At 36.7% G+C, this 24,514-nt stretch overlaps 3 protein-coding genes across 3 annotated transcripts; all 3 read right to left on the bottom strand.

Annotated features, from left to right (window-relative positions):
• Nucleotides 1–1,224: 1,224 nt before the first annotated feature.
• Nucleotides 1,225–11,816, bottom strand: LOC146166477 (uncharacterized). Its single transcript, XM_083397262.1, has 10 exons — nt 10,874–11,816; nt 8,699–8,914; nt 7,735–7,908; nt 7,300–7,408; nt 6,701–6,812; nt 5,833–6,098; nt 4,838–5,022; nt 4,198–4,336; nt 3,195–3,352; nt 1,225–1,448 (listed from the first exon to the last, which is right to left on the bottom strand). Exons 1-10 carry the CDS (start codon nt 10,920–10,922, stop codon nt 1,342–1,344), a joined length of 1,515 nt encoding a protein of 504 aa, XP_083253388.1. The 5' UTR covers nt 10,923–11,816; the 3' UTR covers nt 1,225–1,341.
• A 2,351-nt stretch (nt 11,817–14,167) lies between these two features.
• On the bottom strand, nt 14,168–15,990 carry LOC146166476 (cytochrome P450 2U1-like). Its single transcript, XM_083385399.1, has 3 exons — nt 15,987–15,990; nt 15,516–15,679; nt 14,168–15,111 (listed from the first exon to the last, which is right to left on the bottom strand). Exons 1-3 carry the CDS (start codon nt 15,988–15,990, stop codon nt 14,791–14,793), a joined length of 489 nt encoding a protein of 162 aa, XP_083241525.1. The 3' UTR covers nt 14,168–14,790.
• A 1,583-nt stretch (nt 15,991–17,573) lies between these two features.
• Nucleotides 17,574–23,917, bottom strand: LOC146166475 (cytochrome P450 2C21-like). The gene is made up of 6 exons (XM_083385093.1): nt 23,643–23,917; nt 20,904–21,052; nt 19,182–19,269; nt 18,429–18,538; nt 18,119–18,236; nt 17,574–17,666 (listed from the first exon to the last, which is right to left on the bottom strand). Exons 1-6 carry the CDS (start codon nt 23,895–23,897, stop codon nt 17,574–17,576), a joined length of 813 nt encoding a protein of 270 aa, XP_083241219.1. The 5' UTR covers nt 23,898–23,917.
• Between the last annotated feature and the right edge of the window lie 597 nt (nt 23,918–24,514).

The following is a 24,514-nucleotide window of genomic DNA, read 5'->3' as shown; positions in this document are numbered from 1 at the left end:
TTACAGTCTTTTACGGCGTTCGCAAACCGTAAAAAGCGGTGGTCTATACAGGGCAAGTTAAATCTTGTGAATAGCATTTCTTAACACAGCTATTCATGTTTTAAATCTTAAAAAGTTCTTTTTTTGCCGGTAACAATAAAAAAGACTAGTGCGTTTATAAAAAAATCAAGAAATAGGGGGACAAATTAAATTTGTTAAAAAAACACATTTAACAATAATTAATTATGTTTTACACTTCCCAAAAGAGAATTACAGCTAAGAAAATGGGCAATAATCAGATGTGCCGCTGCAAAAACAACTTTCAACAATCTGAGGGTCACATCAAGTATTTTAAACTATATTTCTAAAGTTTTCAGACTTTCATACTTTCAAACGTACATTAGCATACTTAAAATAACCCAAGAGTCATTTGTATTTTTCAATGTATCAACTATTTAACAAGATAGCAAAACAATTTTTGTTGAATATGCGCAGTCTTTGCGATTTTTGCTAAATTTCTAAAACGTTTATTCTTTTCTCACAAAAACAAAACAAATAGAAAAGCCAGAACTGCTTATCAAGCCCTATACCAGTCTTGATGCGCAAAGTGACCAAGAAATGCGGGGCTTGGGCCTATTCACAATGCAAAGTTTTACAATAGCGTGAGATGAGTCCGTGTCGCAATCAACATCTATTGTTGCTTGCTTAAAAACCCGACACTCTTGGGCGTCGCCGGCCTTTATCTACGCTACCTGGCCATTTTTTCGTGTGCATGGGCCGGGACATCACGGGATATCCAATATGCCTTTTTGTGTTGTTTTTTTCCGCACCGGCGCATTTTGGAGACTGTGTTGTTTTTCGCCCTGATACGCCTCGATCGGCTCTCCTAGTTTTTGTTTTGCGGCGACGTGATAAGAAGCACACAAGGGGTACGTCGATGGATGTTTTCCTCTCTACTCTTTTATGCCAGAGCAGGGCGCACGATTAACAAAAGGCGAGGGGAAAGGTTCGTTTTTTTAGGAGCGACCGTAGGCTTTGTTTGGCACCCTGTTGATGCGCTTCCTTTCAAGTAAACCCTTTTGAGTCAGCATAAACAAGGCTTTAAAAACTTAAACGATAAAATTATTAAAGTTTTAACAACTATGGGGACTTCTTTCACATTTTTACTTTCTACAAACTTTTTCAGGGGTGTAAAACCTGTCGAGAAATAACAACTTTTTTATTCATTTATTTTTATTGATTCGCACAGTCGCAAAATTTGCAACAGGCCGACATCTATCTACACAAAAAGTACCGAATTACATCGCTGGAGAGCAATTACATTTTAATGTTTTTTGTTGGGTTTTTTGCATGCTTGCTTCTTTACATGCCGCACATCTGGTTGCCGCTGGTCATGTGAGTGTAGAGCTTCATGATTCCGTGCCACATCTTGTAATCCTTACGCCACATCTTCGCTACAGCTCCCATGTCTGAAACAGAACAGAAATATTGCAGCATAATGCTTTGAGGTTGTAACTAGACGTTGTTACGCCCCGCCGCTACTGGTGCGCTGGGGCCTGGCCCCTGACCCCACACAGTTGCCCGGCAGGACATGGCAATTAACTAATTTAGGTGTTTAATGCGTTAGTGAACACGTAGTAAGAAAAAAAAAACACATACTCAAGTAGGTAGGAATTTAAGATTAACTTTTTACTCATTTTCAACATAGTCTAGGAAATATTCGAAACGTTCAAAATGCTACCTACATCTGTATGGGCTGTGTTTACATCTTTATAGTTGTCAAAAAAAGTCGGGGACTTGGGCTAGTGTCTGCCACAGAATAAAAATATTTGATAAAACCCCATTACATCGCAGCAAAATAAAAGTTTAGGAAAGCGCTTTAATACAAACAGACAGCGAAAGGCAAACTACGGTAACCAAACAACATTGCGCGCTCAACCCTTTATAAGTTTATATCATCTCTACGTCCCATCTGGTGATATAATATTTAAAAAACCCGTTCTTAAGGCCTCACACTTATTTCATTTGGAACTACCAAGTCATCTTGATGGTCACAGAGCTATAATTTTACCCAGCTCTAAATAAACACTGCGTTTCTGTATATTAACCGTATAGCTCAACGTCGCCCTCCAGCGAGTTTATCTTTACAAGAAATCAACTTACAGCCAAAACATTATTCACAATGCAAGTTTAAAACTTACGCTCTGTTTAAATGCACAAAACTATTCCTTTTAGTAATGGGCTCAGTTTATTGACATTTTTCAAGATGCTGGGAAAATGTTTTTCGTTTCGCAAGAGAGCCGGATTAACTGAAAACGCAAATTTTTTTTTTTCGTGAACTCTTGTGTCTGTCTACTTATTTCGATCGAATCGAAATATAAAGTGAACTGCAAATTAGTGTTCTGCTTCTTTTACCAAGCTCCTAACACAAATCTGAAACTCAAAAGGCAAACCAAAGACATGTTTTGTGGAATGGATAACTTGCAAGATTTAACGCGCAAACGGGTCCGGTCTCGCCTGCGGGTTGTAGTTTGCCTAAGCCTACTCTAAAACCTAATCAAATAGCGATATACAACTAAAATTACCGCTTTTAAATAACTTGGATTGACTCCATTTATGTGGAGAAATTACACTTGTCTTGGAGTTAAGTTTATTTAGGCGATTGACTTACATTTATCTCGGATGTTTAATTCTATACTTTTTCATAAATATGTGTTTTTAAGTGAAACAAATTTATAATAGATACAACGCCTGGCAGCAATAATATATTCAAACAAAGCTACAAACTATAAGGTGTTACAATTACCACAGTTATAAATAAAAAAGGGCTGATTTTGATTATATAAGTTGGTTCTCGCTCAAATATTAACCCTAACATACGTTCTGGTGCGTTAAGATAAAAACTACCTTGACAAACCCTTAACAAACAGTGTAATGAGTGGGCACTATATAAAGACAAAATGTATTGATTCCCGACAAGCTTTTACACAACTGTGCTTAATCAGGTCAAAGTAAAAGACATTTAGTACCGTAAACATTTCTGCGAAAGCCTGTCGATAATCAATACAAGAAATAGACAAATACAGATATTTTACAAAGATTGGTAGAATGTCAGGTACAATACAATTTGGCTTTAAATAGTGCCACCTGATTACCCTATTTGGAATAAGACAAATACGGCCATTTACAAAGTTTAAAAACAGTATTCGCCTTACCTGTGTACTCGTGGTCGGTGCAATAGCACATGGGGCAGTTCTTGGTCCCGACCACGCACCTCATGGTCCCACGGTTGGTGCAGAGGTCGTCCTTCCAGGCCAGCTCACACTTTTGCTCCTTGCCCATATCTGGCATCTCCATCATGATGTTGTTTGATCTGCGGCAAAACAAGTTTTTAATATTGCACCAAGCCTTCGACAGAATAACCGAATCAGTAGATTAATGACGCAAGCAAGGCTGGCTGGAAAAACAAACTAGCCTGCCGTGAGTTTCGAACTCATGAACCGTCCCTCTACCAACCGAGCTACATTGGTTGAGAGGGAGCGAGTCGAGAAACGAGCATAGCACAATTGCTTGCATGTGTATACATCTTTCACTGAAACTTTAAATAATTGATACTTAAACACCCGGAAAATATTGGGTTGCACGTTTTAATTTGTTTAATTTAGCTTATTAGGTCGTATAATTGGCGTCATTTGGTATAGGATAATATCGGTGTGCTTTTTGCTTAAAACATTGGCTTACGATATTGCAGTAAAATACCAGATATCAGGCATCCCAGCAAAAATAATCATGAAAATAAAAGATAGCGATATTAAGCCACCTCTGAAAGACACGACAGCAAAATGACACTACATAGAAATGACACTAAACTTAAATGACCCAATGTGAAATGACGCAACACCTAAAATACCCCATCGTGAATTATAATACACTTAAATGACCCCAAAGTGAATTAACAGCACCTGAATGGCCCCTAAGTGAAATGACACTAAAGCGAAATGACATAAAACCTAAATGACCCAATGTGAAATGACACTACACCTAAATGACCCATTGTGAAATGACACTAAAGCGATTGTAAAATGACACTAAAGCGAAATGACAACAACGCCTAAATGACCCCAACGCGAATTAACAATACCTGAATGGCCCCAAAGCGAAATGACATCACTCTAAATCGACAAATATTAAACCACACAGTCTCGATGAGTGACTTACTGCCATTCCTCGACCTTGCTCATCCAGTTCTTGAAGAAGCTGAGTTTCCAGTCAACGTAGTCGCACAGCCAGGCCTTGCGCAAGTCGCAGACTCGCTCAGATTCGTGGAACTTGTCGCAAGGACTCTTCATCATGTCGACTGAAAAACAACAGTTGGGCTAAAACAGGGGTTCTTAAACTATTTCCAATAAGGTCTAATTGCAATATTAGTGTATATTTAAGAAGTAATCAATTTATCAAAGAAAACAGTTTGATTGAAAGTAAAACGGTTTTGCATTGAATGCATTAAGACCCCATTTCATTTTTTTAAACCGAAATCAGCAGATTCATAAAGTCTATTTGTATTCTGACCAAAAATTTTGACGTCATTTTTGAATTTTTTTGCCTACCGTGGCCCACGTAAGGAAAAAATAACAAAAAAGGGGTCCGCGGTAAAAAATGTTTAAGAACCCTTTGGGTAACGGGGCATATAAATAGTTGGCTAAAAGTGCTGTTTTTTGTTAAGTTTTAATTGGTTATCTTAAGTAGCGTTTGGTGAATATTTCGAAATATTTTTCATTCGTTTTTACCTTAACATTTATTCGCAACTTTTAAACAATCTGTCAACTCGCACGTGCTTTGATATCGTTCAAACACTCACATTCGCAGTTGGGCATTTCCATCTTGCTGAAGACATCGTGCATGATTTCCATTGCTCTCATGATCACGCTCACGTACTTGGAGTAGTTGCCGGTCAGCATCTTGGCGAGGAATTCACGCATCATCTCAACACTGCAGCTGTCCTTCCACAACTTTTCCATGCGGATGCCGTACGACATCATGGAGCTGTGGCATAAAACAGCAGGGGTCACAAAGCGTTTCTCATAAAGGGTAGGACAACAGAAGGGACTGACTTTAGCGAGCCAGATAACTGTTTGGATTTACGATCGCGGGCCGGAAAAAAACTTGTGTCAAACTTTACTCACATTATTATACAAAGGAAATTTATTAAATAACTCTGCAATAACTGTAGTTAGCCCTAATAAATTGTTGTACAGTTTCACATTTCATAACATTTTAACTCTAATTCATGTTCATTAAGACAATAAGCCGCGCGCCGAATTAATCGACCAGGCAGGCCAGATCTTGCGGGTTGCAGTTACCCTTTTGAATAGAATAATGTAATGAAAGGCAAAACCAGGCTGAATACACACAATCTAGTCCAATGTTTAAAATTGTTTTGTACTTGGTTGAACGAATATAAATACCAAATATCGGGGGCGAAAAAGCAAAATTGTAATTGTCGTAAACGTTTGATCTGGTGATGAATTTAGTGTGTAAAAAAACATCGGCTTTTAATTGGTCTAGATCTTACTGAAATATAATGTTTCCCAAAAACAATTAAACAAGCCTTCGTAAATTCGACATAACTACCAAAATTGGAGACTACTGCCTATTAGACTTTAAAAGCTGAATAAGATATCTATTTAGAAAAAAATCAACAGTTCACCAAGTCAAGACCCAGTCCAAGTCATTGTCATAGCAAGTTAGGCCAAAGTCAAGTCTCTTGTATTAAAACAAAGCTTTAAACTATTAATAGTGGGAACTCATGCGGTTAGACTTAAAAAAAGCCAAGGCATATTTAAAAAAACGTACATGCAAATGTCGGCGCGGCTCTCAGCCGAGTAGAAAGCCTTCATCATTTCCATCTGGAGTCCAGTCATCTTCTTAAGGAAACCTTCGTCACAGAATGGGATTTCTATACTTTCCATCCAGCTCATGTCGATCTCCGGGAAGGATGGGGTCTCTCCAGCCACTGGGCAGATCGCTCCCAAGATCATCTCACGGTACTTGGTGTCGAGTTTGGCCATCTCGAACAACTCACGGATGCTCGTGTATTTCTTGGCCTCGCCGGAGACGTTCTGTGTTGAACCAAATATAAGTGATGTTTATAAGTGTAAGGTAATTGTTCCACAATGTGTTTGACCCCACTATCTTTTATTACAGAAAAGGGTTTTCATTTTGTCTGAATGTTAACTTGTAAGTTTTAAAAGTTTATTTTTTCTGTTAGCTTGACTTTTAGTGACTGTAGATTTTATCTCTATTGATTATGCATTCATTTACCTACAACTGCTTATAGCCCATGTCATTATTGTTAGATTAGCCACAATTATTGTAAGCTAACAACAATTATTGTAAGCTAACACCAATTTAATTTGCTTCTCGGTCAAACTTACTAAAGATGATGGAAGGTCGTATCGAAACGTCTTAATTAAGTTGATGTTTATTTGCAACAAATCTGATATACTGTTCACGTATTTAAAGTGTACTGTCTAACTTTCTGCTATTCCATAGAGTATTTTGTCCAAACCTTACAAAAAGGCGAAACAATGACGATTATTTACTTAATCTAGCAAAATACCTTTAGAGATGCCAAAACAGATTTTTTAATTTGATTAAATTGAGCCCAACTTATGTTGAATTATTTTTCTAAATATGAACAACTATCTTAAGTTAAACTCACCCTTAAGATAGCTCTCAAGTGGGGAATGTCATCAAGGACGGTTGGGCAGGATCCGGAAAGACAACGGGAGGTTGTCTTGCTCAAGCAGCTGATCGCCTTGTCCAAGTTCGAGCTGAAACAAGACATCAAGTTAAGGATAGCAGCACACTTGTCAACTATCGCAACAGCCTTATAGTTAATATAAACAAAAAATAAATAGGACCGTACTTTTATTTAGTCAACAGCACCGAAAAATTGTCAATTGAATCTTCGGAAAATCTAGCAACCGTAACGGACAAAGCAGCCCGCTATAGCCTATAACCAATTTAAAGAACCCGCTAACCTAAGAGAAGTACTACATTATAGGTAGATATGCATTGTGGACTTATGACATCCCAATTGGCAGTTCAACTTAATTAAAGAACCCTAACTCGACAGAAATAACCCATTGACACAATAAAGTGTTAGATTTATTCACGTACATTGCTAGAAAAATTGAGAAGGAAGAAATTCATTGCGGACCTGTCATCGCAATCGTCATTCAAAAAAAAACTTAATTGAACAAAACCCTAACTTGACAGCAATAACCCATTAACTCATAGCAGTGTTAATTGACTCACGTGCATCGTTCCTGCATCTTGTAGGGGTACCCGGAGTAGAGGGGCTCAACACACGTCATCACTTCCTTGAGGGTTTCGCGGAGGGTGCAGCTGGGGAGGATCTGGATGTCTGTGGCGTAACAATGCATGATTGTTATTCGGGTGCTGTGTTACTTAACCAGTATTTTGAATTGCAACAAAATGTAAAGCCGGGTCGACTTGTTGTAGGTTATTAAGGTCCTTTCGTCGTATTTTACACTTGAAACACCAACGAGCTTGGAAAACACGTAATATTAAAAAACATCTTTTTATACAAACTTTTAATGATAGAATTGGTATTGCAGCGAAACCACAACTTTTGGTTGAAAAAGTAATATTGTATTATTTTGAGATTGCACAATAAGTTACTTTCTTGTTTTCGACATAGCGTAACGTTGTCACGTCACCGTGACGTACCTTCCTTGGGGGCTTCCTTGCACTCCTTGGGAGCGGTGAACTTGTTGCAGGCAAATCCCGCGCAAAAGTCGACTGTGCAGTTTTCGAAGGTGACGTTGGTTGTAGCCTGAGCAGCGGCGCAGTCGTAGAATTTTTCCTGGCCCATTGCAACGCATTCGCCGCTCTCGGTGTAAGCTAAAAACAGTAATAAATAAATTCGGCTTTGCAGCTTAATACAAGGAGGTGTTAGTTGGACTCTGTATGCGCTTTGATATTCTTATCACGTCCTACCTCCAACCATTATGCTCAAAAAATATCAAATTCCATATATAAGTACGTAGCATTTTGTTAACGTTTCAAATAATTCTTAAGCAATTAAGTATGCAGTATTTTGTTAATATTTCCGTAAATGTCAGCATAATACATACTTTTAATCAGTGCTGAAAATGAATCAAAAATTTATTCAAAAAGTTCACAAAATGCTACCTATTTCTATAAGGGCTCCAATATATTAATTTTATGCTTTACTTTTATGTATTTTGTAATTTAGAAAACAACTTTTTACGTTCCCTGCTCTCCAATTGGTGTTCGTTTATTGCGCTTTAAAGTTATTTATCGACTATTTTTAGTCTGATTACGTCTTTTCAATTTGAACCACAATATGAAGGCACAAATTGCTAACTAAATCCTGATGTTAATAGGTGATTTAAACCTCAAAAAGACGTGCGACTAAATTTTAAGAAATATATTTTGATATTTTAAAACCCTTTGCGGCACATCAATTATCCAAATTAGAAAAAAGTAAAAACAGAATAAAGAATACTATTTAAATTAATTAAAAAAAAATTATGAAAAAAACTATATCATAAACAAATTATTATTAAAATTAATTAAAAAAAAATAAATTGAAAAAAATTAAATTATGAAAAAGTTAAAAAAGTTGGAATTAAGAAAAAATAGATAAAACAAACAAAGTTCCGCTTACAGAGCACGCCTCCTTCGCGTGAGACGATCTTGAAAGTGGCGCAGGTGGAGTTTACGTCAGGGCAGACGGTGGCTGTGGTGTTGTCGAAGTACACTCCCGCCCCTTCAACCATTACAATGGTTCCAACGTGGCAGACCATGTGGTTTTCAATAAAGCCGCCTCCTAAACCGGGCATCATTGTGGATTCCATAATTGGTGGCATAGCTGAGGTCTGGCCTGAAAAAACGTTGTAATATATCGGTTAGATCGCGATATTTACCGTAAAAATGAGTAACTGGTAAGTTCCAGGAGTCCTTATGTTGTATAAACATTAAAAACGGTGAACACTCAACGATAAACATTAAACAAACTGTTGTGTCGCAAATTTACATGTACTAACAAAGATCTACCACAACGATTTATGTCGCAAACGTTTGCAAACAATGAAAGTTTACTTCTACTGTTTATTACATTGAGTTCGAACAATCGATAAAACTAAACTTAAAGCGGTGAAACTTTATTTAATTTCGATGTATATGTTGTTCGAAGAGTTAAATTTTTTATGCTTAAAACACATTCAAAAAAAAATTATTTTACAATTTTAAGTCTTAGAAATGTAACTCTTCGAACAACATATCCATCGAAATTAAATAAAGTTTTACCCATTAAAGTTTTGTTTTTGTTAAATGATTAAGTTTTCATTAAATAAAAATCATACACAAGCGGTTATTTGTTGCGTCATTTGACAAAGTGAAAATTTTGTTTGTGTGCAATATTCTTTATGTTTAATTTTCTGTTGCACTTGCTGAAGGATTCCAAAAAAATCAGGAAAGTTAAGAGCGGAGGGAAATACAAGATGACAAGTCATTCCCGCAACTCTCGCGCCCATTGTGTTACGTCGCTTGCGCTCAAACACAATAATCGTTATGGTAACGCAGCAGAACTTTGCAAACATTAGTTCAAAATTCTTTTGTTGACATTTTTTTCTGCACGTTTGCGCCTAAAAATCATTAAACGGTCGTTTAGCCTGCGCTATTATGCGTCGCAAAAAGCAAATATTGGCTGGTGGCTGGCGTATTTGAAGTTTGGGGTGCGTTCCCTTGTGAAAGCGTTTACTAAAAGCTCCAAACAACGTTTGTTTGTATGTAACATGACCCTGCTTTGTTCCGTTGCCATACCTACTGTTAGTAGCCATAGATGAAAATATTTCGGTAAACGCCCAAATAAAATGCCAGGTCATAATGGATCTCAGGCGTTTATTACAAATCATAAATTCTTATCGTTTTTTGTTCTTCGCAAAGAAGTTTAAAATGAAAAACCGTAAAGCATGTGAATACGGCTTTTTTAATTTATTTTTACAACTTTAGATCAGTTGATGATTTTTTGTACACTTTTTTAAATTTAATAATTCATTTCTTTTATGCTTGAGTCGTGGAACCAGTTGACATCGTTTGTTTTTACAATTTTCTCGATTCTATATTTATTGGCGGCTTATAATTATTTATTAGAATTAAAAAAAGGTCTGCAAGAATTTTGTTCCACCAAATTCTTAACATTTCACTTAGATTTTCTGTAGTTTGCAACCGTACCCAGTGATATGGATTCTTAAAGAATAAAGCACACAAGGTATCAATGCTTATCTAAAAATCGGTTCTCCTACGCAAATCTTTAGCAAACTTGACTTTTAGTTTGGCGAATGGAAGTAAATATTTCCGGACTTGCCATAATTTTGCTTGAGAATGCGTAAGTTGAACAGAGCAAGCAATTTGTTTAATTTTTGGGTAATAGCGAAACCTTTTCAGTAACAATTTACTGAAAAATGTAGTTAAGGCTTGTTTTAATTAACAGCAAAACCATGTACAAATATAATAATTACTACACAAAATGTTTAAGTAGCGTCAGTTTTTTAAGCCATTGTAATACCGTATTCCTCCAAGCTTCACAATCGTGCTTAAAATTAGGACAAATTTTACTTGCAATGCATGTTGTTAAAAAAAAAAAAAAATGGCGGGGTGATTCAAACGTACAAAATCGTTTTTAATTAGATTATTTATTTCAGATTGAATTCTGTAATATATTTTAAAACATGGAAAAATTGAAAAAAGATTTGAAAAACGCTGAAAACAAGTTAAATCACATAAAATGGGGAAAAATCCATGTTTAACCTTGATTTACGAATTACTCTAGGCATCTTACCTTGCGCATAAGCGACAGCCAACAAAAGTATGGCGACTGCAAACTTCATTTTGTTTTAGTTCTGTTTGGTTCCTATCAGTTTCGAAATATCTGAAAGAAGAAAAGCGTTATAGCAACACATGTACAACACCCAGGTTGTAATAAGACAATAGCGATCTACAATATATTTATGCTAACTTCAATTATACCTAAAGCGAATAATTTTATGTTTAACAGTAATTTTGCCTAATTCAATATTTTCCGCTGAAAGGCACCGTGCCATATTTCCATCTTTTCTTTAAGTCCACAGGTAGCGACGTGTCTCTACAAAAAGTTCCGCCAAATTATGTCGTTGATGCTATTTTGTCTGTTTGCGCGGATCTATATTTGCAAAATGGCCGTTGTGTCACGAATAACACCTATTTCGCTGCAAATTCTCCCTAAATTTTAACATTTCAATTATTGGGCTTCGTTAATGTTACCCGATATTCAATGAGTCTATTGTTCGTTTAAAAGTGATGCTACAAGCAAACATTTTTCCTAATTAATTTATCTTTGGTTATATTCTATATTTGTTTAAAAATCACAAATGCAAAATAAAATTCCTTTTAAGATTTTAATCATTTTAGGTTAGCGCAGTAATCTTACTAGACATTTTTAGCTATTATCAAACAAATGTTGTTGCTGATACGGGCACACTTGCTTCTTTAACATACAAAATCAAAGTTTAACCTATAATTTCGGCCCCATAAGTAGCAATAGGTGAATTTTAACGAAAATCCTTTCTACATCCTCTTATATTATCCTTATATAGTTTTTATCCATATATATCAACGCATTTTTATGATTTACCACCCGCAACCTATCACAAACTAACGACAACACAAAACCAATTATAACAGCAACCACACAGAATTGCTAAATTTGGCCTAGTAAGTGATATAGGTTAAAAAGACTGTTTTAATATCACCATTCCAACGCAACGTATTAAAGCCAAGTCCCATTTAATTTTTTCACCAAATCCTTCCAGTATTTAAGCAAAATCCATCACGTGATCGCGCGACTTTCTTCTACGCAATAAAGGCCTTTATTTGCCCGCGATCACAAGGTCCCCAGGGTGCGGCGCGTTGTCGATGCGTAGAGCACGATTTTCTATTGTCTCCGGCGGTTTTGGGCAAACACGAAATCACACATCACGGGATTTTCTCCATTAGCGAAGTATGAGCCTAGAAACGTGGAACAAGGACTTTGGGGGGGTCAGTTGACTTTCAAAGTCCTTGCGACTGACCCTAATGAGAAATTGCCAAACTGGGACACAGGTCATGAGGAAGTATAATTATAGAAAAGTTTTAACCAAATATTTTATGAAAAAAGCAAATATATATATTGTGTTTCAAACTGTTGCTAAGAGAAATGGTGAAATATGGCCACAGGTCATGCGGTAAAATTATGGAAAACTTTTAATCCAATATAGCTAGTATAAAAACACAAATAACACACCTGTGGGGTAAGTGGGCTTTCAAAGTTCTTACAACTGACCTTAAGAGACGAAACCAACTCACAGATCATGAATAAATATAGTACAGTATTATTTATAAAACAATTTTTGAAAAAGCATATATATACAGTGATGTCGGTTGTATTCAAAACTATCTCTAAGGCGTTTTCGAGAAATTGCGGGACTGGGCCACAGGTCAGTAGGTAATATTATGGAAAACTTTTAATCAAATATAGTTAGTTATAAAAACGCAAATACCACACCTGTGGGTAATTTGGCTTTCAAAGTTTATACAACTGACTTTAAGAGACGTAATCAACTCACAGATCATAAATAAATATAGGGGAGTGTTATTCATCAAACATTTAAAAAATGTAACATATGTACTGTGATGTCAATTGTCTTTTAAACAATCACTAAGACGTTTTGGAGAAATTGCGGGACTGGCCACAGGTCATGCTGTACTATCATAGAAATATTTTAATCAAATATAACTAACTAGTCATACAAAAACGGAAATAACACACCTATTAAGTGGGCTTTCAAAGTTCTTGCAACTGACCTCAAGAGACGAAGCCAAGTCATGTCATGAGAAATATTATAGAGTAATATTCATCAAATAATTAAATAAAGTAAATATGTATATTGTGATGTCAGTTGTTTTCCAAACTGTCGCTAAGGCGTTTAAAAGAAAGCACGAAACCAGGCCGGTGCGTTGTCTTAATTTTCCAAGGGAGTCGCACATTGATATCTTTCGTATCTAAACGTAATTGCGAGAATACAATGCTTGTAAATACCGTTAGTTTCTGACATGGGCATTGCAAATCATTGTACGAAAATCTGCAGTCATTAATTATTATTTTCTTAAACACCCTATATAAAACATCGCTGGGCGTCAAAAACTTTTCCAAAAGCGTCGTATAATGTTTAAAAACCACTGGGTTAATCCAAAGAATATGTTTTGGTTTATTATAAATAGTTGTAAAAAATTCAAACTAAACACTTGAGGGTCAATTTGGCCTCAAATTTCTTGTAATGACGTTAAGAAAAATTGCGAAACTAAATGAAAGGGTTGTAAGGTAAAGTCATGAAATATTTATCAAACGCAAAAAACAAACAAAATATATAAACGCAAATAAAGAAGATGTGTGAATAGTCAGCTTTCTAACTTCTTACAATGGGCTTCAAGAGATTATTGTTCAAGCTGGCTATTGGACAAAGACGAAAAATCACAGGTTTTGTTTTTTTCATTAGATATAGATATACTTATACGAGGGAAATATACTTGAAAATGGGACTAATGCATATTAACCATCAGAGTTGTGTTACCTGTAGCGCTAAAGCAAGTTTTTGCTTAACAACCAGTAAAACATTACGTTTTCACGTTTTAATTTTTTATCAAGTTTGCTTATCCGACCCAGTAATCGTCATTAGGGTAAGTGTACCTGGATAAGTGTACCTGGATAAGTGTACCTGGATAAGTGTACCTGGATAAGTGTACCTGGATAAGTGTACCTGGATAAGTGTACCTGGGTAAGTGTACCTGGATAAGTGGACCTGATTTCAAAGAATGGACAGTACTGTGCTAAATGTTTTGATTCAAATAAATGTGTAAGACACAAATATAGCATTTATTAAATACAACGTATTTAAAAAACTGAAGCATGTAAGCATGTACACATGTATGTATGCATTTCATGGTCGTGCTTACAAACGGTAACGTCCCACATATCAATATAACAGCAAGTGCTTTGTTAAATCCCAACCGAAATCCTTGCGTGTCACAGACTTGGATATTTTATTGCAATGACTAGAGTTCAGCAATAATTGTGCTTTAGTGACATCGTGCGGTTAATCATTTTTATTTTATTTCTAAATCAATAATGTCGTTTAATTTTACAACAAAACTACGCTGTTAAATCCCCCCATTAAACGACTACAAATTGATTTAATTAACATTATTACAAACAATTAGGGTTTATTTTATCACATGCTTTTATAGAATTATATCCATGAACAAAGCATTAGCGAAGCCAGAGGTCGGCACTACAGTTAAGAACTGTGTTTGCGACTTTTTAAACATTTGCTTTATTGTAAGCCTAACAAATAGCGTAAGCAACAAGTACACGGTTACACACTACAAATGAAGTACATAAGGGCAGTTATTCAAACGTAGCTTCAAATATAATCGAATGCTAAGTATTTTCCCTTAAATTTAAAATAAAATTGAGTTATGTCATAAAAAATTTAAAACAACGAAAATTGTAGAAAGAATATCAAACCCCGTACAGATGTAGCATTAAGAGATATTCAAAACCTTCAAAATAATAGTGTTCTTTTACTTATTTGAAACACCAATTAAGATCAGTGCATCGTTTACACTGTTCGCCACATAATGTGGAACTCCTAGCCAACATTTCCACCACATTTGTCGCGCAAATCACAGCTTCTTAGCGACACAGAGGAAGGAAAAAGGGTGGAATGCCGCCCCTTGACTCCCCTGCTCCAATTCGGGAAGAACCCCGCTTTCCAAATCCATCTCAAAGCTGAATCTTCGCACCATGGCCACGATAAAGTAGCGGGTGATCTTGTAGAAGACCTGCTTTCCCAGGCAATACCTTGGACCCACCGAGGCAGGGATGACGTGGCTTGATCTTACAAACTCGCCGCTGATTTTGTTGAGGTGTCGCTCCGGTTTGAACTTGTCAGGTTCGTCCCAGATGTTTGGATCGTTGTGGACCGCCCAGATGTTAGGGATCACCTGGAATGTAGGAGCAGCATAGTGGTTGGAGGTTGTAGTAAGAAATAGTAAGAATATATTATAAAAGCCTATATACAGAAGTAGGTAGCATTTTGAAAGTTTGGAATAAATCTTTATTAATGGTAGTGGTTTACAAGGATGCGTAGTCGGTTTACAACAACCTATAATTCGACCCGGCCGTCCCGAGTCCCGACTAGGACTTCACAGCCCTGGATTCTTCCTATTTATACGTTGAGTTGACAAAAAAAAATTATATCGTTATTAAACTAAACAAACCAACTAGAATTAAAAAATTTAATTTAAAAAAGGATAATATTAATATAGTTCTAAGTAAATTCTGGCCCCGACATTGCTTCAAAACAACATACGCGCCAAATAACACCCATAAGTGACTTTAAACTTACCATTGTATCTTTTGGGATTTTGAATCCACGCAAAGTGACGTCCTGTGTTGTTTTGTGGGGAAGTCCCGTAGGTACGACTGTGCGGAACCTCATTATTTCTTGCACGAAGGCTTGTGTGTAAGGCATCTGGGCGTACACTTCATCGTCACATAATGAACCATCGCCTAGAGAGGGAACACATGAAAGAAAGTTTGTGATTAAGCTATGGAGAAGTAAAAACACATATTAATGACATCTTAAAGAGACAGCCGTGGTTGGAAGAAAAATATTGTATTTATGATTTAAATTACACCTCTACGCACAGCTCAAAAATTTGTTATACTTTGAGATAAAGCCGAGGCTTATGCCAGCCGTGTATTAATCAAATCAATAATTTATTAGCATTTTGTTTTTATAAATCCCAGAAACTGTTTATACCCCAAAATATACATATAGTTCATCCTGGGTAAATACTTTCTTTAAGGCTTTTACCCATAGGGCAAGAGTTCCTAAACTGGAATACGTTGACACATTGGGGGTCCGTTGACACATTGGGGGTTCGTTGACACATTGGGGGTTCGTAGACTAGTTTAAGGGGTTCTCGAAGGCCTATAGTTAACATCTTAGTGAAATATTTTTTATTGAATTAATTTTCTCAATAAAAAGACTAAAATAAAAATAAAATTGTTGCCTTCTTGTTTAATGAGTTTAGACTTTATTTCAGCGTTTTATTTGTTTGACAGAAAACAGCAGGTTCCGGGGTTCTACTTGTTTTACCAAGTCAATTGATAATAAATTGCAAAGCCAAAAAGGTCGAGTAGATCGAAAGCATCTTGATTAAGACGTTTCGATACGAGCTTGTATCATCTTCAGTTAATGTGACTGAGAAGCACATTAAGCATCAGTTATAAGAGATGGGACGCAATTGTTATCAGTGTACGTTTCGAAAGGAAGAGCATAATTTAGCACCTTCAGGTGTTGAACAGGTGCAGCGGAGTTGATAAGGTGTCGACGTTTAGTTCGGGGCTGCAGTCTTGGATAGATTATTAAGCTACATTACCGATCCGTGCATAGTGTACCCAAGTCAATTTATATTATTGCACAAATTTATGCCGAAACTCATCAACGCGAACCAAAAATATTTTAAGCATCCGCGTTAAAAAAAGTTCAAGAACCCCTGCTCAGAGACTGCAATAGATCACTTTTTTATGTTTTATTTACTCATATGTATCCACTAATTCAATTGTTAATGCTTAAGGTCGCGAATTTCGTTCCATGTCTTAACTTACCCAGAACTCGAGCGATTTCCTGTCTTAACCTCTCTTGCGCCCCCTGATGATGGATCAAGATGACGACGGCCCACCGCAAGAGGTGCAAGAGAGGCTCGACTCCGGCGAAAAAGGAATCGTAGCAGCACTGGGATACTTGCAGCCTCTGTTAAATTAGGCATACATTTGAAACAACCTTGTGGCAGTAAAAGTATGTAAACGAATTGACAGAAACTTTTTAAAGTCATGACAAATACAACACAAATCACTAATAAAAAAGTAGAATTTAAATTACCTATAGAGACAAACTGTAGGTTTTAATTCAAATTGCGTGCCTAAAGTTTAAATAGAATTATCCTTTATTTTTGAACAATAAAGTTATCCTTACACTATTAAAGTGACATTAAAGCTTGTAGTCAGCAAGTAGATTTTTGAGAAAAAAGATAATAAATTGGAAATCTGGTATAATAACATTTTTTGTGATTTTCAATGGTTTGTTTCTCGTACCATAACTAAGAAGTGGACTTAATTAACCAATTATGATTTTGGATGGTTTTAAGACCGTCTAATTTTTACCGAAAACTTTTCGTCCCGCATCTCCTTAAGCTCTTCCAATAATGCAGCGATGTAGTTGTCTTTAGGTTTATCTTCATTTGCTGCCAAATATTCGTCTATAAAGACGTTAAAGACATCTGAAACAAAACAGAAGAAACTCATGTAAAAAGTGGTAGCTTCGGTTGTTTGGCTTTTAGGACAAACGTTTTAGGTAAACATGAATGCCCAGGTTGTAGATTGGGATATAAAAGTGACATCATGTTTGTCGCTCGACCTTCTCCCCTCTGAGCCTTTGTAGTTCAGTTTGTAGAGCGACGCTCCCGGTATGGCTGAGGTCGTGAGTTCGAACCTAACCACAGGATAGTTTTACCAACAGGATGTAGCAGGCAGCAGTGCTATGGCCGTTTCTCGAATCGTTCCCTCTGAGCCTGTGTTGCTCAGATCATTGAAGCGACGGCCCGTTATGGTCGAGGTCGTTAGTTCGAACCTCGCCACAGGTTAGTTGTTTTTCTAGCTTGGCGTACTTATACGGCATCCGTTATCGTTGATATAAAGGCGACCCTTGAAGAGCTTTAAGATATATATATATATAGATATCGCTAGCAAAGTCATCGTCAGTATAACTTAATTCAAAGGAATTAATGTTTTTTATTGTGTTAAACTTTAATTGCTAGCTCTCCTAGAGTATTCTGCTGTTACTTTTCAGGAATATTTTGCAAGGGCCAAGGTTATTTCCATTGTAACATTGGTTCTCAACCAGGTATATTTCAAAAGGAAGGAATCTAATTTCTTCTTACCAACTACCACTTGGACTCTATCCTTCTGATGTGCTGCTTTCTTGGCAATGGACGGTAGTTTAAACATAAAAGGAAATGATGTACAAGCTCCTATGAGAGCTGCTAGCTTCTTGTCGCCGATTCTAAAATTAAATCACCGGTTAAAATGTTATTTGAATATTTACTTCTTTTTTTTACAATTAAATCAAAATCAAGTGAATAAAATATTTTATTGGCGGCCCATGACCACCAATTCTTATTGTTATCCAGCCCATTATACGCAAAGGTTGTGAAACCTGATCTAAACACCTCTTATCAAGCTTAAGGGAACTTACGTCTTACTGAAGTAATTGTGCAGTTTGACGAATCGTTGGTCGTTCTCATCCAACCTACATCCGAGTACGATCCTGCACATGCACTGCACCATAGCATGAGACAGACTCTCCTACAAAACACACAAACAATGTTTGACAGTTGTAGCCTACAGTTGTGGTACCTATGTATTTATTTGTTTTGTTTTTCAATTTTTTAGTTTGCGTCTCCAGACATTTATCTTTTTACACAATTAAATGTCTATATTGCTGTGTCATTACACAAAGAAGGCAACCTTTTGTTTCCACGTTTCTAAAATAGAGGTGCCATCCGCACAAAACTAAAGCGTGACGTGTGAAGTTTTCAAGACATCCATCAAATCTAAGCCTTTGTTTACCAAAGAACCAACAATAGAAAGCTATATCCTGAGTAAAAACTACCTTTGACGCAACTCTTATAAACAATATGCCAAAAGAACCTATGCCAAAGACCATATAGAATACTTTATTCGACGTTTGCAAAATGCTCATATAGAATACTTTTATAGACGTTTGCAAAATGCTCCTTACTTCTGTATGGGCTTTGATATTCATTCTACGTCTTACTAAAACCGCCAGCCATAATAAAGATTTAATCAATACGTTCACAAAATGCCACCTACTTCTGTTTATGCTTTGGTATTCAATCTACGTCTAACTGTACAAACTCCAGCTATTGGGCTCCAAAAATAGTCCTAAAAACTTCTGTCCTTGCGTATGATAAAGTTATATACTTACTGTGATGTCAAATGCAGCGCCATCTTTAGAGGCAAGGACTCCAAGAAAGTGGGAAATTTCTTCTTCCACCCTCTTATCGATGTTAATACTGCGCAGTAAGTAATTCAGATTTCATTTTAAATTCCCAAAAGTACAATTGCATACTTTGGCTTCTGGTTTGAATGATGTTGTACAAGCTAATGTTTAATTTAATATAAAAAATTGTCGGCATCTGTGGCTGTGTCCCCCAACCTGTTTTTAGTCACGAAACCCCGTATAAATCATAAAATGTGTTTTTATAGATTAAGACTTGGTTTCTAGTAAATTGTGTTTGTAATATTAAAAATAAAAACAAGACAGTTGATGGTTTGTTTTTATCGACTGTAGCGCGCTATATACAATGATTATCCAACAACTATTTAGTTCATGTAGTAATAATAAAAAATTTTACGTGTTTATGTTTTTGTTCTCTTGAACGAAATTAAAAGCAATAATAGAACAAGTAAACCTAGTCCCGCTAAAGCAATACCAGATTCTTTGCCATGCCATGATTTTCACATATTCTTTGTTGGTGCAATGTGTGTGGTTAAAGGGCGACATTATCTTGGTGCCAGAGGCTACGATCAAATACACTTGAATGTGTGTGTGTGTGTGTGTGTGTGTGTGTGTGTGTGTGTGTGTGTGTGTGTGTGTGCGTGCGTGCATGCGTGCGTGCGTGCGTGCGTGCGTGCGTGCGTGCGTGCGTGCGTGCGTGCGTGCGTGCGTGCGTGCGTGCGTGCGTGCGTGGGGCGTGCGTGCGTGCGTGCGTGCGTGCGTGTGTGTGTGTGTTTCTTTGTTGCACGAGAAACGCACCTATTTACGGAACGATGAGGAATGTTCTGAGATATATTGCAGAAATAACAGAACTTTTATTTAACATATTCAATCGCAATATTTTCATAAATCTAAAGTACAAAACCGGTCTACGAAAGCCACAGTTTTAGCTAAATGCAAATTGGTTTTAATAAATGAAAGGTTATGTTTGTTAAATAATTGACGTTTGAGCCCAAAACTGAATCATTTATTCACATGTATAAATAGACTCGATTTAGTCCCTCTGAAACTGCGCTGTAAAGATAATGACAGGTATAGTAATATTATACCTTCATCGTGACCATACATCCGATATTATTAGGGGTTTCCATGCTAGCAAATAGCCAAGGGCTAGATGAACAAGCTTGTGGTAAATTCACACTCGCGACCTCGACTGTTATTATGGCTTATTTTGGCGGGCAAATTAAAAAAAAGTCGCATATTAAATACACTATAGTTCAAAAAATACACGGATAGTTGATTAACATGTGTTAAATGTTTTTGCGCAACCACCTTACATTTGTGGGGCCTTTTTAAAACATGGTCATAAATATTACAATTTTTCCAGGGTTTCAAGTCAAAATTACTACAGCGTTACGAAGAATGATACCTCTATAGTTCTTAAACACTGTTTGGACCTAAAATTGTTAAAATTGTTTGTTAAACAACACATGATGCTCCTTTTAATAATGAAAATAAAACTAAAATCGTTTTTGATAAATTTACCTTTTAAACGTAGATCAGCTGCATTAAAACACAAATCATTTTTGAAATTGCTAAACTAATTCGGTATCGAGTCGGCATTGATACTACCCTATAGTATCAGACAAGTACGATACCATCACACAACATCGGGTATCGGCTCCGATCCGATATTATCGGACAACTCACCTGCAGAGAGCTTTATGTGCAAAACGTTTCTGCTGTTTGAGGAATTCGCCGTAATCTACGAAGCCAATTCCGTGCTTGTTTTGGGTGAGAATGTCGAGAAACACGTTCTGGGGCCGACCGGAGAATTGCTCACTCTTAACTGCAAGCGCCTGAGAAAATTAGTATGTTAATGATGCATTTGGCCGGTTATTCTTCTTCAAGGTGAGCCAACAAGCTATATGCGCTGTGTAAACAACAACGTATTCCGTCCACAGAAAAATAATGGTACATTCAACCGCTAGGTAATAATTTTGGAAACCGGAAACATTCAAATTTTACTTCATTTTCATTAAGGAAATATGCCGTGGGCCGGATTAATTGGCACGGCGGGCGTACTTTGGTGACCACTAGCCTAACGCAGTGTTTCGCAACCCATGGGTTTTATACATTCTTTACATTCTTTGTGATTTGCTTTTGCCACCTTTCTGCCGTCAATATTAAGGGTATGCGTGCCAGGAAATACAGCAGGATAGGCAAACCAACATCGAGCAAAAAAAGCAAAAAATAAGGAGAAACAGAGTAAATTCCACAAATACTTTGTACTGTAGTTTTCAACATGTCTCGGCTTACGTAATTAATTGAGGATCAAAATCAATTTTTTCGGCAACAATTTTTTCCTAATATAAAGAAAGCCTGACTTGGTTGGAATTCCTAAACTTGACGTCCCCGTTTTCGACGCCTTACGCTGATCAGTAGACCGTTAAATTGTAAGCAGGTAATTTGCCAGGGATTTTGCGCTTGGTGAAAAGGCTCAAAGAGATTTATTATAAACGTTACGCTTAATCGGTTTGATCTTGAATCTCAATAAACAATGGTATGCGCTCGATAGAATCACATTACCACGCAAATATTGGAGTTTAGGGAGATGGTTTGTGACCTTTGTGAGGGCCAGAATAAAAAAGTTCCCTCTTAAAAATTTTCCTTTCTTGTAAACCTAAAGATTTTAATTTTGTTTTGCGATGGCGGTTCTCTTTAAAATTTAAAGATTAATCCTAATTTTTAGTAAAATGGCTTTAATATTAAATACAACAAGCAGTGCTTTTAAGAATTCAAATACCACAATTTCATCTACTTTAATTCTCCGGCGGACAAAATCAACATTTTACGAGGAAAGCGCTCATTGCGTCAGGCAGAGTATTTGTAACGCACGGATACCTTGAGCGTGCAAAGTATGCGCGTTTACTATAAGTCCTTCTTACTACAGACTGTCAACAGTTTGACATTTAAGGCATGCCTTAAACTCTTTTCTACGGATCAACCCAATGTTTCGCAACTTTTCTCGGCTTGCGGCACCCTACACAAATTATAAATAGGCCACCCTTGCTTCTTTTTGTTGAGTGGTTAAGTGTAACGTTACAATTAACAAGATTGAAACAGCACATGAATTTTGCAACAAGGTAGAAAACCCCTTTTTAATTTTTGGCACTTTTATCGTACACAAAAACTGTATTAATAAGTTCACCAATAAAGCAAAAATTATAATCCTAAAAAAATTGAAATATCTCTCGGCACCCTTGAGTGGTAGAAATTGCACCCCGGTTGAGAACCAATGGATTAGACCAGCGTTTCTCAACCGGTGAGCCGCGGCGCACTAGTGCGCCATGGAAGGCTGCTAGGTGCGCCGCGAGCGAAGGAAAAAACATGTCGAAATAAGTCCAAAATTAATTGGAATAAGACTTTAATGGACAAAATAACGGTTTTAGTCTCAAAGGCTGGAAGTACCTTTAAAGATATGCAACTATAAAACCCATATAATAAAAAAATTCAGGCTATAATAAAAAAATACAGGAGAAATATCGGTACACCTCAAAAACTTCGGGCTCGCTTCGCTCGTAATGTGCGCCGCCACGTTTTCATACGTCTCTAGGTGCGTCCCCAAGTAGAAAAGGTTAAGAAACACTGGATTAGACTTTTAACTTGAAGTTTTTTAAGTTAAGACAACTGAAAGTTTTAATAGATTTTTTGTTCTATTTGATTTTGCCGATGGGTTATGCTTTATTAATTTTGTTAAACCTGTAGCGTTTAAGAGGTGGTATGCTAAAAATACAGAATAGATTAAAAGCGATAATTTCAATGTTTTAAAAAGAAACAAATTAAGATGTCAGGTAATGATTTTTTATTTCGATGCCCGATATACGTTTCGCACAAAATGTACCGAGATCCGATACCAAATGACGTCATCACTATGCTCAAACATGCGAAATGTGTGGAATAGGAACCTTCGAAGACGTTTTTACAGGTCATTAAGTTCTGCTTTAGTGTTAACTTCAGTTTAATTCTTCACCTACTAATTTTAAATATATTTTTTGTGAAGCCAAAAAGGTCGAGTAGATTGACATCATCTTGATAAGACGTTTCGATACGAACTTTTAGATGTCAATTTACTCGGCCTTTTTGGCTTTGAAATTTGTTATCAAGCTACATCACAGATCCATGTATAGTGTACCGAAATATATTTTTTTCAATTATTAAATTTACCTAGAAACGCCGCATTGGATTGTAAATCATGATTAAGATTCTTATATCAGTCTATAGTACGTCATCGATACTAACTATTGGCAGTGGGTATCGGCTCCGATCGGATATTATCAAACATCCCTAGAAACACTGGTATGCTAAAAGCCTAAAAGAGCCACATGTTGCCCTAATATGGGATTTTTGCTATCCGCTTATATTCGACAAAATGAGAAATCAACCTACTTCGTTAATGCTTTCCTTGTCGTTAAGAATCACCCAGTCTTTGAAGCCGATTCGAGCCGAGATGACCGGCCCATAGATTTTGCTCCACTCCCAGCAAACCTTACCCGGGTTTGTCTTGTACTGGCTGATCACCCCGAGTGGGGGGTAACCGTACGGTCCCGGGGGTGCTTTGGGGGCCCTCGAGTAGAACCGGAGTGTGAGATACAGTGGGATTACCACGATTATGCTCCAGGCCCAGCTTATATCAGGCAACATTGCTCTCTGGATTTAGAGTTGAATAATTTGTAACAACCTACAGGAAATAGGTTTGTAATATACACATTACGCACGATCGTACATACTTTTAAAGTTTCATTTTTCATAAGAAAGACAGATTTTTTTCATAAGAAGACAAATAACTATAAGGCCTGACCATCGGGGGCTGGATAAAAAAATTGTCAAACTTTGCTATTGTCGCACGAAGGAAATATAAATAACTATATGCAATAAAAACCGTGATAACCCTTAATAAATTGTTGTTTAGTTTAAATGTTTTGTCAAATATTTTGAACTGCATCCAATAACATTTTAACACTTTATGTTGGATAAGGACATGAGCCAGTTTCTCAGGGAGCGTCACTGGTTAACGATAACGGCCCCGTTTGAGTTACAACGAGTAGTGAATGTAAGACGGAACGTTTTGGAATGGCGTACCAACAGTATAATAATTGCTGCCGTAAAGGGCGTTCCGGTAAAAAAATCTGTTATTTCTGCAGTGCTTTTTAAACTTTTTTAGTTTAGTTCACCCCTAGCATCGATCTCCAGATTTCATTCACTCTTCAATCATGATATGATAAATCTCGTCCATATGTAACAGCACACCCGGAATATCC

Source organism: Ascidiella aspersa, chromosome 1, assembly GCF_963924565.1.
Source record: "Ascidiella aspersa chromosome 1, kaAscAspe10.2, whole genome shotgun sequence".
Lineage (NCBI taxonomy): Eukaryota > Metazoa > Chordata > Ascidiacea > Phlebobranchia > Ascidiidae > Ascidiella > Ascidiella aspersa.
This window is presented reverse-complemented; position numbering and strand designations above follow the sequence as displayed.

What these genes read in the sequence shown, in the direction of transcription:
- LOC146166477 (XM_083397262.1), bottom strand. Translation starts at nt 10,922, where the DNA reads ATGAAGTTTGCAGTCGCCATACTTTTGTTGGCTGTCGCTTATGCGCAA. An exon ending in CAAGGAAGCCCCCAAGGAAG is followed by an intron (nt 7,409 to 7,734) that starts GTACGTCACGGT and finishes GTTACGCCACAG; the next exon opens with ACATCCAGATCCTCCCCAGC. An exon ending in GGAAATGCCCAACTGCGAAT is followed by an intron (nt 4,337 to 4,837) that starts GTGAGTGTTTGA and finishes GTTGTTTTTCAG; the next exon opens with TCGACATGATGAAGAGTCCT.
- LOC146166476 (XM_083385399.1), bottom strand. An exon ending in AAATCCCAAAAGATACAATG is followed by an intron (nt 15,112 to 15,515) that starts GTAAGTTTAAAG and finishes CCTACATTCCAG; the next exon opens with GTGATCCCTAACATCTGGGC.
- LOC146166475 (XM_083385093.1), bottom strand. Translation starts at nt 23,897, where the DNA reads ATGTTGCCTGATATAAGCTGGGCCTGGAGCATAATCGTGGTAATCCCA. An exon ending in ACAAGGAAAGCATTAACGAA is followed by an intron (nt 21,053 to 23,642) that starts GTAGGTTGATTT and finishes TAATTTTCTCAG; the next exon opens with GCGCTTGCAGTTAAGAGTGA. An exon ending in GCACATAAAGCTCTCTGCAG is followed by an intron (nt 19,270 to 20,903) that starts GTGAGTTGTCCG and finishes CTTACTGCGCAG; the next exon opens with TATTAACATCGATAAGAGGG.